Raw genomic sequence first — 15,533 nt, forward strand, 5'->3', positions numbered from 1 at the left:
ACCCCATCTCCCCCCACCCCCACCTCTCCCCACCCCTAAATCCCCCTGCATCTAAATCTCCAGCTCTGTGTGTCAGTGGTCGTTGGCTGGGCTGGGCAGGGCTGGCAGGGTTTCCCTGGCGCTCCGGTCCTCCCAGTGTGGCGCGTCAGCCGGCATGTGGACGGGTTGAGCTGCATGTTAGATGCTGAGCCCTCGGCCCCAGGCACCCCGGGGAGTGAGATACGGTCCACTGTTTCAGAAAAGCCACCTGTCCAAGAGACCGACTGTCGTGAAGAGGAAGTTTACATGTTCACCATGTATCGGTGTCTGTTTCCTTATGAAATCGAGGGTGCCCTTTCCCCTGCCCTATTGAAGGAAGCTGGTGAAAACCCTTCTCTTCCCACAGAACTCTTAGGTTAAGTGTCAGAAACCTCATTTGTACTTTGATCCATTTCCGAGATGTGGGGCAGGTGAGCAGAGGCTGAAAACGCCCACAGGCCTGGGGTTCAGGAGGGCCAGGTGCAAGGCCGTCTGTCCCCACAGGTGGACATCGTGAGCCGCAGCGGGGAGAAGATTCCAGTTTCCGTGTGGATGAAGAAGGTGCCGCGGGAGTGCAGCCTCTGCTGTGTGGTCGTGCTGGAGCCCGTGGAGCGCGTCTCGGCCTGGGTCGCTTTCCAGAGCGACGTGAGTGTGCCCGCGGTGTCTCAGCCGCGCCTAGCTTTACCCGGGGGCCCGCTCCCAGAGCTGCGGCCCGCCCTGTGGCCCGCCGTGCGCCTTCGGGGCTGTGGAAGGCTGCCCCTGCCGCGCCCCTCGCCGTGCGCACCAGGGCGAGCAGTCCGATCTCCCCGTGCTGCCGCTTCCTCACCCGTAAAACTGGGATGTATTCGGAGCCACTCATGGGACTGTCTTCAGGCTGCGGGAGGGTTGGCGCCCGGCCCTCGGCTGAGGGCTGCGGGTGTGGCACGTGCCGGCTTCCGAGAGCGCCCAGAGAGGTCAGAACGTGGCTTCCTCCGGCAGCCGGAGAGTTTGTGTGCGCCTCTCACGCTTCTGCTGTGCTAAGCTCAAGACTTGGCGTTTGGTGGAGTTTGATGCTGAGGTGCCAGAAGTTTTTATCCTGAGGTGTAAAAATGCTGGTGTTTCCTCCAAGGGCAGCATCACGTCGTGCGACAGTCTCTTTGCTCTCCTGCACGGGTTCGCGTCCGGGGAGGAGGTGGTCGGATGCCACATCGCAGACCTCATCCCTTCCGTGCAGCTCCCTCCGCCAGGCGAGCCCGTCCCGCAGGTAGGACCCCGAGGACCTCAGGCCGCTCCGTGGAGTCTGTCTCTCCGGGGGCCTCGCAGCTCTCACACCGGAATCCATGACCTGGCTGGGGACCTGTGCTCCGTGGCGCCCGCGTTCAACCTGCTGCTCTCTGGGCTCCAAAGCCTGGACCCAGTCAGGGCCTGTGGGGCTCTCCACTGACCGCCTTGTCCCCTCGGTCCTCTCCCTGGAGCCTGCTGGGGTCTCTAGGAGCAGGGAGACCTGGTTGATGGCAGGTGTCCCCTCAAGGCAGGATGGCAGTCAGATGTAGGAGGGCCAGCAGCTTGGGGGCAGTGGTGTTTTGGGGTCGGGAGGAGGTTCTGATGCCGGCTGAATCCCATCATTCCTGGGAGCCCCATTTCCTACTAGGGTGCAACCTTCACACCAATGACCCACATTGCGGTGAGTTCACCTGCGGTCACACCCCGGTGACCCGTAGGATCAGACTGGGCGGTTGGTTTTTGCATAAAGTCATCTCTGCTGCTGCAAGAAATCAGGTGCTTTCAGGACACTTGTAGGCACACGCCTGTTCTCAGGCTGGCTTCAGGCCAAGAGCTGGACGCTTTGACAGGCCATCAGCGATTTTTCAACTTTCCAGCTCAGTTGGAACCTCCTCCCCCCATCTCTCAGTTCTCATGGTCTCTGTGTCCTTTCCTCTGTCCCCAGGCCGGTGGGAGCCTCCTGCCTTGTCTCTGTCCCCAGGCCGGTGGGAGCATCCGTCGGCTCAGACGCTCAGGGAGCCCATGTGTCAGCATATGCTGAGTCTGAATGTAGGTCGACCTCAGCCCCACCCTGGGCACGCATCCGAGAGAGGTGTGCTCCAGAGGCACGTTTGTGATAGCCTCAGACTAGCGTCCCCGACACTCCAGCAGCATGTGGAAGCAGGCGCTGCACCCCGCATTCCTTGTGGGCCCCCCTGGGCACGGGGAGCCTGGCATGTGGAGTCCTGACCCTGTTTGGGGCACAGAGCTGGTGAGGGGAGGCTCCCCTGTGTTCAGGTCCATGCCCATGGCACGGACCCCTTCGGATCTGCTATCTCTCAGGTGGACCCTCGGAGGGGCAGGTGGGATCGAGTGAGGGGGTGGGCATGAAAACCCAGGCTGGGGTGCCTTCTTGAAACTGAAAAGCCCCTGGTGAGGCTGCCACCTTGGTCAAGATTTACATGAAACCGGATACATTTCAAGTCTTTTAGGAGGGAGACATAAGGCAAGGGTGTGGTTTCGGGGTGATGGAGGTGTTCAGGAGGCAGAGGGGGTGGCCAGGCCACCCAGTGGTCAACAGCAGCAGGAAGCCACTGCCCCTCAGCCTGGCGGAAGAGGACCGAGTGCGGGGCAGGGCGTCCACGGAGGTGGGGCCCTGGGGATCCCGGAGGTCCGAGGGGCGGGCAGGGCGGAGCACAATGGCGCTCGCTCCCAGACAGCAGCCCAGGCCTGGTGCGTGTCTCGCTTGCCCTGGCGCGTGCTGCCCTCAGGCCTTTCTGGGGTGGGGCCCAGCTGCTAGGGTGCAGTGCCTGGGTGGCAGCTCCTGGTCAGCTCCCGCTTTCCCTGGGGCAGAGGCGGGGTGCAGGGAGATTGGGGAAGGAGCAGCAGCGTGGGGAGTGTGATGTTTGGGGTGCTCCCCAGCACGCGTGGCTGGGTTCACTTTTAAAGCTGCAAAGACTCCAAGCTTGGGCTGCATGGGATGCTGTGGTCAGCTCAGTGTTGTGTGTTTCTTCCAGAATCTCAAGATTCAGAGGTCTGTCGGGAGAGCCAAAGATGGCACCACCTTCCCTCTGAGCTTAAAACTGAAGTCTGAGCCCAGTAGCAAGCTGGTGGAAGACGGCAGGGCCGTGGCCGCTCGGGGCTACTCGGCGTCCATCTGGGTGTTCTCCACCATCAGTGGCCTCATCACCCTCCAACCCGACGGGACCATTTACGGCATCAACCACAACTTTGCCCTGATGCTGTTCGGTTACGGGAAGACCGAGCTCCTGGGCAAGGTCGGCGGGCGGCCCGCACCCCTGTGGGGTCTGGTCCATTGTCACAGTGAGGACATGTGCTTGTCACAGGCCCTGTATGTCCCTGTGTGCTGGGCCGGCCCCCTGGCTGCCCCCGGGGATTCCGGGCACTGTGCGGCGCTCTGTCTGCACTCATTGCCCTGGGCCCCACGCCAAACACTCAGTGACCCCTGGACCGTCTCCAGGTGCTGCCCCGGGAGAGGGAGCGGCTGTCACCTCAAGACCTGCCCTGGGCAGGGTGTATGTCCCAGCTGTGGGGATTTGCTCCTCGCATGTACCGTGGGGGCTGGTCTACACCTCCTGTGCCCTGGGGGCCTGTCATGCAGTCAGGGTCAGAGGAAAGTGTTTATGAACTTTTTCCTTGGAAGGAGCTTTCTCTAAATTTCTCCAGCACGGGGAGGTGGAAGCTGGCACACGCCAGGGACCAGGCCCGGTGGGGATGCCTGTGTTTATCTAAGACTGTGCTGAACGTCTGTGTCTGTCACCCTGAATCACCATCAGCTTTGCCCTAAAACACGATAATCTCATATTTAGTTCTCACATCGGCCCTTTGGGCTCAGCTCAGCAGGATGGCTCCTTCCATCCGCGGGGTGTCAGCTGGGGCTGGTGTCGCCCCCAGGCGCACCTGCTCACGGGTCTGGCCCCCAGGGTCCGGGGCTGGGGCTGGTGTCGGTGTCGGGGGCCCCTGTGTGCTGCTTGATGGCTGGGCTCCGAGGGAGGGTAGGTGTCCAGGCAGCCACCGCATGCTCCTGCGTCTGGTCCCAGGGTCCTCCTGGGTCCCAGAAAGGGGGCATGGGCCCCCTCACTCAGTGGGAGGGTCACAGGGGACGAGAGGCTGCTGACTGATGCATCAAATTTGATGCCTAGTGGCCCCCATGCCAGTGTGCCCGCTGGCCTGGCTCTAGAATGCCTGCAGCCTTTTTCAGAGCACCCATTCACCACGGGTTGCCACGAATGGAGGGGATGTTGTCCCCTCTTGTCATTCTCAGACTCAATGACAAGGTCCCAAAACAGGTCCCTCTCTGTTTCCTAATTAGAAATATTAAGGTGCAAATAAGCTAAAATTTGGTTAAATGAAGGCAAACCTAGTTAGATTGAAGTTAATGAAAAGGCAGTCAGTGTGGTTTCTGGACCGGGGGTTCCCCCAGGAATGTCAAGGGCGCCCCGGCCTTGCAGGGACTGTCTGCGGGGCAGGTGGACCTGCCTCTGAGGCTAGACTGAGTTCTGGCTTCACACGGCTGAGTAGGGGCACATGGGTTCAGAGAAGGCATATGTCCTCGCAGCTCTGGGGCCTGGGACCCTCAGGCTGAGGCCCGGGCCAGCACAGCAGAGGCACCAAGGTCCTTTGTCCTCATACTGGGCATCTGTCACTTGCTGAGAGCCACGTAAGGTGAAGCTTGCACACGTAGCTGTCAGGCCCAAGGCAAACATGGGGCAAAGGTCAGACATCTGCTTGGATGACACGGAGGTGTTGGTATAAGTAGCTTCAGTTGTTGGCTTTGTTTTTTTCATAATAAAAAGGGGAGGGGTCACGAATTCCATGTTGAGTGTCAGAGGGGCTTTGTGGGTGAATATGACCTGGGGTCTTTCCTAACCTTGCCCAGAGACTTGCTCACATTCGTTCATTCTCTCCCCACAGCGGTTGGTGGGACGGCCCCGTGGGTCAGGGTGGATCCTCGCTAGGTCTGAAATGTCACGGTTTCTTTTCTAGAATATCACTTTCCTGATTCCTGGTTTCTACGACTACATGGACCTTGCATATGATGGTTCCTTAGCACTGCCAGACCTGACCCACTGCTTGGACATAGGCAGCCAGAGTGAGCCTGGAGAGACCCCTGTGGCCCCCCAGGGCTGGGACCCAGCCAGCAAGACTGCGGGTCGGCCTGGCCTCGGCCTCGCAGGTACCCCTGTGGCCGCCCAGCCACACGCAGCTCCACGCCTGGGAGGGAGGGGACATGGCGTGCTGGGTGGGCTGGAGAGCGTAAGCGAGTCGCTGCCGAGTCCGCACGGAGACCCTGCCTGTCGAGGGCCTTCCGCGTTCCCAGCGGACAGACCGCGCAGTGAGTCTGACAGCTGAGTGTAGAGGGGGTCCCGGGGGCAGCTTGGCGGTGTTTTACGAGGAGATCTGTGGAGCCTTACGTAGCCCACGACAGGATTAACGTGGCCTGACGCCTTAACCCCTAGTTAAATGGCTCTAGGCACGTCTGCTTGTTACGTTTGTCCTCTGTACGCACTTTCAGTTTAGCGTTTGGTATTATTTCAGCAGATAAGCCCCAGTCCCCATGGCGTGAACGTCTTAGGTGTGTGGTGTGGGGACGGGCCGGGAGCACCGCTCCTGCCCTGACGGGGCTCCTCCCTGGCTTCGGGGCACCGGGCGTGTAGCCCGAAGAGCGTGAGCCCGCCTGGCAGCCTCCTCAGTGCCCACCTTTCCCTCGATAAGGGGCGAGGAGGAGCCGCACCCCCGTTCTGCCTTTGGAGTGCGCCCAGCCTGCGGGGCCCCGCTCTGCCAGAGCCTGCTCCCTCACTGCCTGCCGACGGGTGTGCTTCTCATGTCCCCGGGTCTCTGCCGTCCTGTGGGAGGGGACACCGGGAATGAAACGAGAGAGAGGGTAGCCAGAGAGTGGCAGGCGGCCGCGCGTGTCCGGGGCGCTCTGGCCCTTTTGGCGGGTGCTGTGTAGTGATGCCGTGTGCACGTGGCAGGCACAGGGCACCTGAGCACATTGTCATCCCCGTGCTGCCACCCGTGGCTGGACTTGCTGTCTGAGCGACACTCAAGTGGGTTTGACACAGTCGCCAAGCGAGTGGAGGAGCCACGCCGGGGTGGCTCCTTGTGGGGCAGCGCTCGGTGTTCTGGGCCTTGTGGGGGCCTCTGCAGTGTGTGGACCCGAGGCTGGGAGTGGGGGGCGTGCCCCGCGGGTCACTTTCCAGACACTAGAAGTGGCCTTGCAGCATTTTGTTTCACGAGGTGCTTTGTTGGGCTGCCGGCTCTACTGGGGTCTCGCTGGTCCCACGTGGGCTTCCTTCATTGCCACTGGGTTCTGTCTATACAGACAGCCCTTTCCAGTTTCTTTTCTCAGACGTTAGCTCCAAGTCTTCCTCTTTTCCACAATTCCACCATCTCTCCTGAGTGTGTGTGTCTGACACATGTTCTTCGTGGATGGTTGGGGGAGGGGGATTGCTTCTGTCCCCTCTCTCCGTGCCTCCTCTGGACAAACACTTGGAAGTGGCATTTCTGGGCACATGGGGATGCGTGCTGTGGCTAGCCGTTGTCCAAATGTCCACTGGAGAGAGGGTGCCGGCCCACCCACTTCTACCGCAGGGGGCTAGGGCTCCTTCCAACAGCCCCACTTCGAACAGCCACCTAAAGGGACAGCCCGTCTGCTCTGACCCATCTCACCTGCCGTGTCCCAGCCCCGTGTGAGCGGATAAGCACCCGGCCCAGGAGGCCGGTGGGGAGGCTGTGACCCACAAGTATAGGCTGGAAGCGTTGGTGACCAGGCCTCAGAAGGAAAGGAGAGGTAGGGGCTGGCTGTGCAGTCTAAGGGTCTGTGAGCTGGGGAGGGACCCTTGGGAAGGTAGCTTTTAGCGAAGCACTGAAGGAGGCAGGAGTGGCATTGTGGAGCCAGGCTGCAGGGCTTCTGCCTGGAGGCAGAGCAGAGCCCTTGGGGGGCTCTTGGCAGCCGGGGGCACGTGCCTCAGCTCCGGTGGTGGTGGGGTCCTGGTGGGGTCCTGCCGGCTGAGGGCAGGGCCTGGGACACAGCCGCGGGGAGAAGGGGGGCAGCTGGCCCCGCCTGGGCACCTGTTGGGTGGCGAGGGGTGGGTGGTCCGGGACATGCAGTGGACGTGGGCTTGCTGCAGCTTCTGAGATCAGGTCAGGGCCCCCACTGCTCGCGAGTCCTGCGGGGAGAGACTCGGTCAGTGGGTGGGAAATGGTCCATTTTGCTCTCGCTGCCAGATCCCGGGGTTAACCGCACGCTTGTTGGAGACCACGAACTGCCACCAAGTGAGACCCTAGAGCTGGAGGGAAGCCAAGAAGCCCTCGCCAGGACTGGGGCCCAAGCAGACCGTGGAGGCCACCTCCCTTGCGCCCTCCCGCCTCCACCTGCTCCACGGTACGTCCCCTGGAGGAGGGGTGGGCGCCGATGCTGGGCGAGGAGCGTGCTGGGGGGAAACAGGTGCCTGCAGCAGCCTCGCCGCTGGCTCCTGGCTATTGAGCACTTGCTCCGCGCCCCGGAGTCTGCCGCCGCCGTGTCTCCCACCTTCCCAGGCGTGGTCCCTGGCACGGTCCCCGGTGCGGTCCCTGGTGCGGTCCCTGGTGGCGGCTGCGAGACCGGCCTTGCTGTGTGGGTGAGGTCGCAAGGAGCTGACACAGCTGACAGCAGGATTTCCTCATTTCAAAAATCGTCTGTACCTGTTCTCTTAAATAACAGGATAGCAAGTCCACATTAGAACACGTGAGGAAGGAGGAAAAGCAGAGATAGAAACCCATCGGGCATCGCTGCCTAGCAATCGGGGCCCCGCCGGGCACGGCGTTTCGGTGGTTTTCAACTAGTTTCCCCCCGAGGCGGCTGCCATCAGTTATCATGGCTGCTGAGCCGTGTCCCCGTCCTCGGAGCAGGCCGCCTTCCCGGTGTGTCCTCCCATCCACGTGGGCACACGTGCAGCTGCTCTGGCTCCTGTGGCACGGGTCGGGCCACCCCATGTGCATCGTCCTGGAGGTGTACGTGCATTACGTGTGTCTGAGCCCTTTCCGCGTGTCACCTCCCGTGTAGCTCTGTGGTTTTGCTGCTTTCCTGCCATTCACTTGGCCTTCCTGGCTTTCTGCTCCTTCCCCGTGGGGTCTGCTTTGGGTGGTCTGGGCTCTCTGTGCCAGGTCGTGACCCTGAGTGAAGCACCCGGACACGCTGGTGGGGGCCCTGCCCTGTGCCAGCTGGGGCGGCCAAGTGGAGGGGGAGGGAGCAGAGGGGCCTGTGTGTACTTAAAGGCTCTCCCAGGAGCCTCCGTATCACTTCATCAGTTTGCTGTGGCCAGAATGCTGTGACACTGTCACACCTGGCTGCTGGGGGGCCGTGGTGGTGGGATGTGGGTGCAGTGCTCCCCCAGGGCCTCACCCGTGCCCACACGGGAGGGTGCCTGCGCTGCCCTGGGCCTGACCCCACATGCCCTCGGAGGGTGCCCACATTGCCTTTAAACGGGAGCTAGACCCTTGTGCCTCCTCTTCGGACCTCGCGGAGGATGTGCAGGTTTTTGGGGGCCAGCTCCCAGCTGGGTGGATGGATAGAGATAGACACAGGGAGGGACAGAGACGGGTTTTGCCTGCCTCTACCCCTGCCCTCAGCTTCCCCAGAAAACGGCTGCTGTTCACAGAACCCCACTCACAGTTTCCTCCTCCGGAGGACCTGCCCTTGTGCCAGGTCCTTCCTGACCTGCACCTTTTACAGACCTCTGTGGTGGCATCTGCCAGATCACTGGCATGCCCCCCAATGAGGCTGGGCCCAGCCAGGTTCTTGGTGCTGGCGTCAGGCTTCAGCTGCTGACTCCAGGCAGGAGCGTGGCATCGTCTGTCACATGGGGCCACAGTGGCCAGGCCATCTGCCGGGGCGGGGTCTTCACCCAGGGCCTTTGGCTCTGTGATGGCCCTCCTGCTCTGAGGCATCCTCTCCGCCAGCGGCCTCCATGCTAAGGACGCTTTTGGGCTTGTGTCCCAGCTCTTCCCACCCCTGTGAGGCCCTGCTCCCACCGCCCCACCTCGTGCCAGCCTCTCCCATTGGCTGTGACACCTGGTGGCATTTGCAGCCAGTCACAGGTCAACATTGTGCAGGGCACACAACGCACAAACCTCTTTCCTTTCTTCCTGAGAGCCCCTGGGGCACCTGTGGGTGGGCCGAGGCCGGCTGCACGGCTGCGGGGAGGCCCCTCACCGTGACGTTGAAGATGCTGACCAGGGCCCTGAACGTGCGGTCCTGGGTGTTCAGGGTTGTCTTTGCTAAATCATTGCTAAATGAGGATTTATCTGGAGAATATGTGAGTTGGTCATAGCTTATGGGGTAACTGCTTTGTACCTGTCTCTAATAGAGGGAGACCATGTGATCTTTCCTTTCGGTTCTTCTGTGGCCTGTAAGTAATTACATGATCCGTGTTATAATCCTCAGAATGGACAACATCCCAGAGGGAAGCCCGTCAGCCCACAGTGCACAGTCATTGCCTGAGAACCAGCAAGACCTCCCAGAAGGATGCCCACCAGCCAAGGAACGGTCATTGCCTGAGGGCCAGTGGGACATCCCAGAAGGAAGTCCAGCACCCCTCAGTGAAAAGTCACTGTCCAAGGACCAGCAGAATGACCCAGAAAGAAGCCCGACAACCCAGGAATACCCACTGCCTGAGGACCAATGGAGCATCGCAAAAGGATGCCCGCCAGGCGCCCAGCAGGAGGCTGTCCTGGAGAAGAGGGGGCGTGCAGCCCCAGAGAGACTCATGTGGGACCTTGAGGGAAGAAGCCTGTCTGGCCCCGGGGACACATGGACGTTTGCTTCACGCAAAGACTCTGAGGCCCCCGCTCCAGCAGAGGGCGGGAGCAGGAGTGCTGGCGTGTGCCCGGAGGCGCAGCAGCCGGAGCGGACAGGCGTGAGCAGCGCCAGCAGTTCAAACCGCCGGGCTGATTCCGTGGTGCCCGCGTCCCGTGCGGCAGGCCCGCCAGTGGGAGAGAGCCTCCTGCCGTGCTGCCCCAGGCACCGGGGTGAGCAGAGCACGCAGCCGGGAAGCCCCACCCGGGCAGCGCCGCTCTGGCTCCGGAAGCCCGGGCTGGATGAGCTGCGGGCAGGGGAGACTGACCGGGAGGAGCTGCGGGCCTGCCTGATCAAGGAGCCGCTGTCCAGGTGGAGCTTCGTGGGGCCGCCGGGCATCCCTGACACCGAGCACCCCCCGTTCTCTGGCCCCGTGTCGCTGTGGGACCCAGGGGCTAGAGGCGTGTGCGGCCGTGCGGGCAGCTCCGCGGCCTACTACGCCCTGGCCACAGACCTCCCTGGCGTCCTGGATGCGGTGCAGGCCCAGGAGGCCGATGGCAGTTCATTTTCCTGGAATCTCAAGGAACTCTTTTTTGGTGAACGGACAGACCAAACATCCTCACACCGTTCCCGTGCCCTGGCAGAGCTTGTGGGGACACCCTCCCCTGCGCTGGTGGCCTCGGACACGAGTGGTCTGCATGGGCGCGGGCCACAAGTCCCAGATGACAGAGAGCTGCTGCTCCTGACGGGCACTTACCTGCATCTCAGTGAGGTTCAGTCTCATGGGAGCCGAGCCGCGCCCTCTGACACTTGTCTGGGGTCCTCAGGACACTGCGAAGGGAGTGGCAGACACAGCCCAGCCTGCGTCCTTCCTGTGGATGCGTGCCCGTCGCCGGGAGCTGGCCCCCTGGACGCGTGCCCGTTGGAGGAGCCCAGGCTGAGCTTTCAGGTCACCTCCACGCCTGTGAGAGAGGACAGCCCAGCGACGCCCGGGGCCCCTCTACAGCACGAGATCCGGGAGGGCACCTATGCTGGCAGCTGCTACCACCGAGACGGCTCGTGGCTGAGTATGTGGCGCTTGCTGCGGGAGCACAGCACGGCCGGTTGGGGGCCTTCCTCGTCCCGGGGTCTGATGGGGCCACACCCCCTGAATGGTTTTGGCAGAAAAGATGCACTGAAAGACCTGCTGTGAGAAGTTGTCTCTTGAAAAGTAGGGTTATGCATGCAGGTGCCTGGGAAGAGGGGGACCTCAGGGCCCCACTGGGAGCCACTCCGTGCACCCCCGCTGGCCCCGGCTTCCAAGGTCACCCCGGACAGCGAGCTGCTCCGTGGGCCCTGGCGCCTGACCTGCTCTGCTCCAGGAGGCCGTGTTCTCATTGGGCCCTTCACTTGCCCCTGGGAGTTGATTATCCTCATTTTACTTTTCTCTCGATTCTCCGGATCTCTTAGCAGATTCACATCATTTTACCCAGTCATTTCCTTATTGCTGATTTCACAGTGTCGATTACTAAGGATTTTTCCCCTCACCTTTGAAAAGTTAAGTAATATGTGTTACCTGTAGATAAACTAGGAAATGCAAACAAAAAGAGAATAAAGTCATCTGTAAATGCCCTCCCCCAAGACGACCCTGTCAGTTTTGGTGTGTACCTCGGAGGCCATGTGAAAATGCACAGACGCGTATTCAGAACCACGTGTGCCTTGTGTGCACGTGCACCTGTGCGGGCTAGGAGCCTGTGGGCACGGACACGTGTGGTTCCACCAAGGCTGTTCCCTCTCCTGGCGGCTGTCTCTAGGCTCCCCCTCATCCAGCATGGGGGCCCCTGCCTGCCCTGCCCAGGTGCACTGTGAATTGTGGTGACCCCCACCCCCCTCCTCCAGGTGTGCAGTTTGAGGTGAAGCAGGTGGCGCTCCAGGGCTCTGCCACCCTGTTCTGCTGCTGGCTCGTGAAAGACCTGCTCCACGGCCTCCGGGCCTCGGCCTCGAGGGCCCGCCTGCTCCTGGCCAGCCTGCCCAGCTCCAGCCACTCCGTGTGTGAGCTTTCTGGAGCCAGCGTGGGGGAGGTGGGTGTCTGCGGTCAGCTCCTGCCTGGCCCCCGCCACACGCTGTGGGATTTGGTGCTGCCCGGCTTCTCTCTCTCTCTCTCTCTCTCTCTCTCTCTCTCTCTCTCTCTCTCTCTCTCTGCTTCCTCTGCAACGGGAGGGAGGTCCAGTTGTGCCCTTTTAGTCCTGTCTTCTAAGACCGTGGGTGAGTCGTAAGCTGTACTTGGGGTCCTAAACCTGAGTTTGCCCCGTGAACTGGGCGGGGTGTAAATGTGCTTTGGTGTGTGTGCTCATTCGGGGTGACAGGGCACTTCTCAGGCCAGGCACCCCAGGGGCAGGGGAGGAGCGGGGACAGGGGACCGGGTGACGAGAGCCTGCCTGCCGCTGGTCACGTGTGGCCCCTCGGGCCTCCCGTTTCGTTCACAGGTGCTCAGGAGCAAGCCGTGGTTCGAGGAGCCCCCGAGGGCTGGGGAGCTGGAGGGGCTGGCGGCCTGCGAGGGCGCGTACTCCCGCAAGTACAGGACGCAGAGCCCGCTGGGCAGCGGGGCCTTCGGCTTCGTGTGGACCGCGGTGGACAGGGAGGCCAACAAGGAGGTGCTGTGGCTCCGTGTGCGGTGCCCGGGCCCGAGGCGCCCTCTGGGTGAAGCGCCGACCGCGTGGTCTGGCCTGGAGGGCACCCGAGGCTGCGCACGCGTTCCTCCTTGGACGTCCTGCCCACCACTTCCGGGGTGCCGTGGGCTTCCCACGCTCTCTCCCTCTGGCGCCGTGTTTGCAGGGGCTTCATTCCCTGGTCTGTGTGACGCAGGTCTCCCTCCTTGGTTGAGTCAGGAACCCGACAGACCACAGGGCTTTCTTTGGACTGCTCTACCTGAGGAAAGGGGAAAGAAGCCTCCAAGAGTTCTTCTCTTGGTTTGAAAAGAAACACACGAGGGACGTCTGGGGGGCTCAGTTAAGCATCCAACCTCAGTTCAGGTCATGATCTCATGGTTCATGGGTTCGAGCCCCGCGTTGGGCTCTGTGCTGACAGCTCAGAGCCTGGCGCTGCTTCAGATTCTGTGTCTCCCTCTCTCTCTCTGCTCCTCCCCCGCTCATGCTCTGTTTCTCTCTGTCTCAATAATAAATAAAATATTAAAAAAAAAAGAAACAGGGAGTAGTTTCGCCTTTCAGAAGGCAGACATGTTGGCCTGAATGTTACTAGGCCAGCAAACGCTGAAGGAAAGCAGCCCATCCGAAAAGCGCTCTGCGGGCGCCGGCGGCTCAGGCGGTGAAGCGGCCGACTTCGGCTCAGGTCAGGGTCTCACGGTTTGTGGGTTCAAGCCTGGCGTCGGGCTCTGTGCTGACGGCTCGGAGCCTGGAGCTGCTTCATATTCTGTGTCTCCCTCTCTCTCTGCCCCTCCTCCCTGCTTACGCTCTGTCTCTCAAAAATAAATAAACATTAAAAAAAAAAAAAAAGCACTCTGCAGGAGTCAGGTCCCGTTCGAACGCTGAGCACCATTCTGGGGTCTCAGTCTGCAGGGCAGGACGGGGGTAGGGCCATCCGGACGAGGCGGCTCCTGTGACCCCAGACTCGTGGTGTCTCCCCACACGTTCAGGCTTGCATGTGTCTTTCGGCCACATGCTGTGGTGATTGGCGTGCGCATCTTGTCCCCCTTTTCTAGATCTGCATCATCTCTACGTCCAGTCTCCTCTTTCTTGCTGGGATGTGTGTTACTAAATTGCTAGGAAGGACACTTTGAGGTCCTATGCGTGTTATGATTTGTTTATTTCCCTTACGTTTCAGTGGCGATGCGCCCTCCCTGTGGAGCCCATGCCTGCCGGCATCTCCCATTCACCCGAAGGGCAATCTGATGTTTTTCCTTCTGAATTTTTTAAAAGTTTATTTATTTTGAGAGAGAGAGAAAGCACGTGAGTGAGGGAGAGAGAATCCCAAGCAGGCTCCATGCTGGGGCCTGTCAGCACAGAGCCTGATTCGGGGCCTGAACTCAGATCATGACCTGAGTTGAAACCAAGATTCAGAGGCTTAATGGAGCCAGAATTTTTTCTTTTAATCTTTGGACTTCAGACGTTTCACCAGGATGTATTTCTGCATGTGTGTGTGTGTGTGTGTGTGTGTGTTTGTGTTTGTATTTCAAAGCTTTCTTTACCTTAAGAGAATGTATTCTTTTGTTCTGTTAACTCTTTTCTTTCCCTTCTTTCTCGCTCTGTACTTTCCCCTGAAGCCCCTGTCAGGCGTGTGTTGGAGCCCAGGGCAGCAGACTTCCTGCGGGTCTGCTCTGACCTGGCGGGGGGGGCGCGTTGGGCCACGGCCTCTGAGTGGCCCGGCCGTGCCCCGGGCACCCAGGGCTTCAGCTTACTTCCCTCATCTTGCCTTCCCTCACGTGTCTCCTCTGGCCTGGAGATCATGGGGCCCTCTCTTCGCACGATCCTCAGGATCTGACCACTTGTCACCACTGATGGCTGGCACTAGCCATTGCCTTTCCTCATGGTCACGAGGGCTGACTGGGTTCTGCCCGTGCTCCTCACTGCTCCTCCTGGCTCTGCGTGCTCCCCTCCCGCTGCCCCACTGTCGGGCCCCTTTCGGCTGTCATTTCTCGGGGATCCTCTGATCCATTTCCCTGCTCGCCCAACGCAGCCAGCACGCCGGGTGTTAGCTGGCCCCTGCAGCCTATGAGCTTGTGAGGCGGGGCTCGTGGGCCACCTTGTGGGGTCTCCTGCCCGCTGCCCCTGCTGCCCCTCGGCCGCACGCCCGGCCCTCACCAGCAGCCAGTGCCCGTCTCCTTCCTGAGACCCTTGCTGTTGCTCTGGGCAGTGAAGTCGTGTCTCCCGTGTTTGCCTGTGTCCGCCAGGCTTGCTGGGGCTCCACTGGGCTCCAGCGGATGTGAGTGGTGGTCTTTGCCGGTGTTTTCAGTCCTCAGGCCTCCTCGTTTGTCTCCTGGGTCAGGGCACCCATCCTCAGCTGAGAAATGGGGGTGCCCGGGCTTCTGAGGGCACGCACTTGCAAGGTCTCCGGCCCAGGCCAGTACTTTTCAGCCCCAGGGCCCCTCCATCACGACCCTCGTCCACTGTAAGTGGGCAGGTGTCCTCAGCCCTGCTGGCCAGCTGCTGGCGTGCCTCTGTGTTCCTCATGCTGGGCGGGGTCACTGCTAGGTTCTTCTCTCCCATCCCTGGATTCAGGGGAGGTACACGTGGAGGTGACCGCCCCCTGTGCTGTGAGCCAGCCGCGGGCACCGGGTTTGAGGGGACACGGAGGCACACTGGTGGTCATCTCTCCCCTCTGTCTTCCTCGCAGGTGGTGGTGAAGTTTATTAAGAAGGAGAAGGTATTGGAGGATTGTTGGATTGAGGATCCCAAACTTGGAAAAGTTACCTTGGAGATTGCAATTCTGTCCAGGGTGGACCATGCCAACATCATCAAGGTGCAGTGCTGTTTCTCACTCGGCGGCCTCCTGACGTTGCTCGTGTGGAAAGCCCTGAAACCCGCCGTCTCAAAGGGGTTGGGGCAGGCCCGGACCTGACTGTCTCGTTGCAGGTCATGGACATATTTGAAAACGAAGGCTTCTTCCAGCTGGTGATGGAGAAGCACGGCTCTGGCCTGGACCTCTTCGCCTTCATCGACTGCCATCCCAGCCTGGACGAGCCCCTGGCGAGTTACATCTTCCGACAGGCGAGCAGCCGGCGCCGCGCTGGGGAGCGGGCGGGCGCGGGCTCGGGCCCCGC

At 61.0% G+C, this 15,533-nt stretch overlaps 1 protein-coding gene across 4 annotated transcripts in view; it reads left to right on the forward strand.

Annotated features, from left to right (window-relative positions):
• Positions 1–15,533, forward strand: part of PASK (PAS domain containing serine/threonine kinase) — a 35,402-nt gene that overhangs the window by 12,597 nt on the left and 7,272 nt on the right. For 3 of the 4 annotated variants that reach the window (XM_029933505.1, XM_029933507.1, XM_029933506.1), the window contains exons 5-14: positions 523–663; positions 1,127–1,261; positions 2,997–3,257; positions 4,987–5,176; positions 7,231–7,387; positions 9,428–10,845; positions 11,657–11,838; positions 12,244–12,411; positions 15,107–15,232; positions 15,346–15,480. In XM_029933505.1, coding sequence (XP_029789365.1) covers positions 523–663; positions 1,127–1,261; positions 2,997–3,257; positions 4,987–5,176; positions 7,231–7,387; positions 9,428–10,845; positions 11,657–11,838; positions 12,244–12,411; positions 15,107–15,232; positions 15,346–15,480 — 2,913 coding nt within the window. Of the gene's footprint in view, positions 1–522; positions 664–1,126; positions 1,262–1,943; positions 2,050–2,996; positions 3,258–4,986; positions 5,177–7,230; positions 7,388–9,427; positions 10,846–11,656; positions 11,839–12,243; positions 12,412–15,106; positions 15,233–15,345; positions 15,481–15,533 lie in introns of those variants that run through there. The other variant, XM_029933508.1, reaches the window with a different exon arrangement.

The sequence above is a fragment of the Suricata suricatta genome, chromosome 3, assembly GCF_006229205.1.
Source record: "Suricata suricatta isolate VVHF042 chromosome 3, meerkat_22Aug2017_6uvM2_HiC, whole genome shotgun sequence".
Classification (NCBI taxonomy): domain Eukaryota; kingdom Metazoa; phylum Chordata; class Mammalia; order Carnivora; family Herpestidae; genus Suricata; species Suricata suricatta.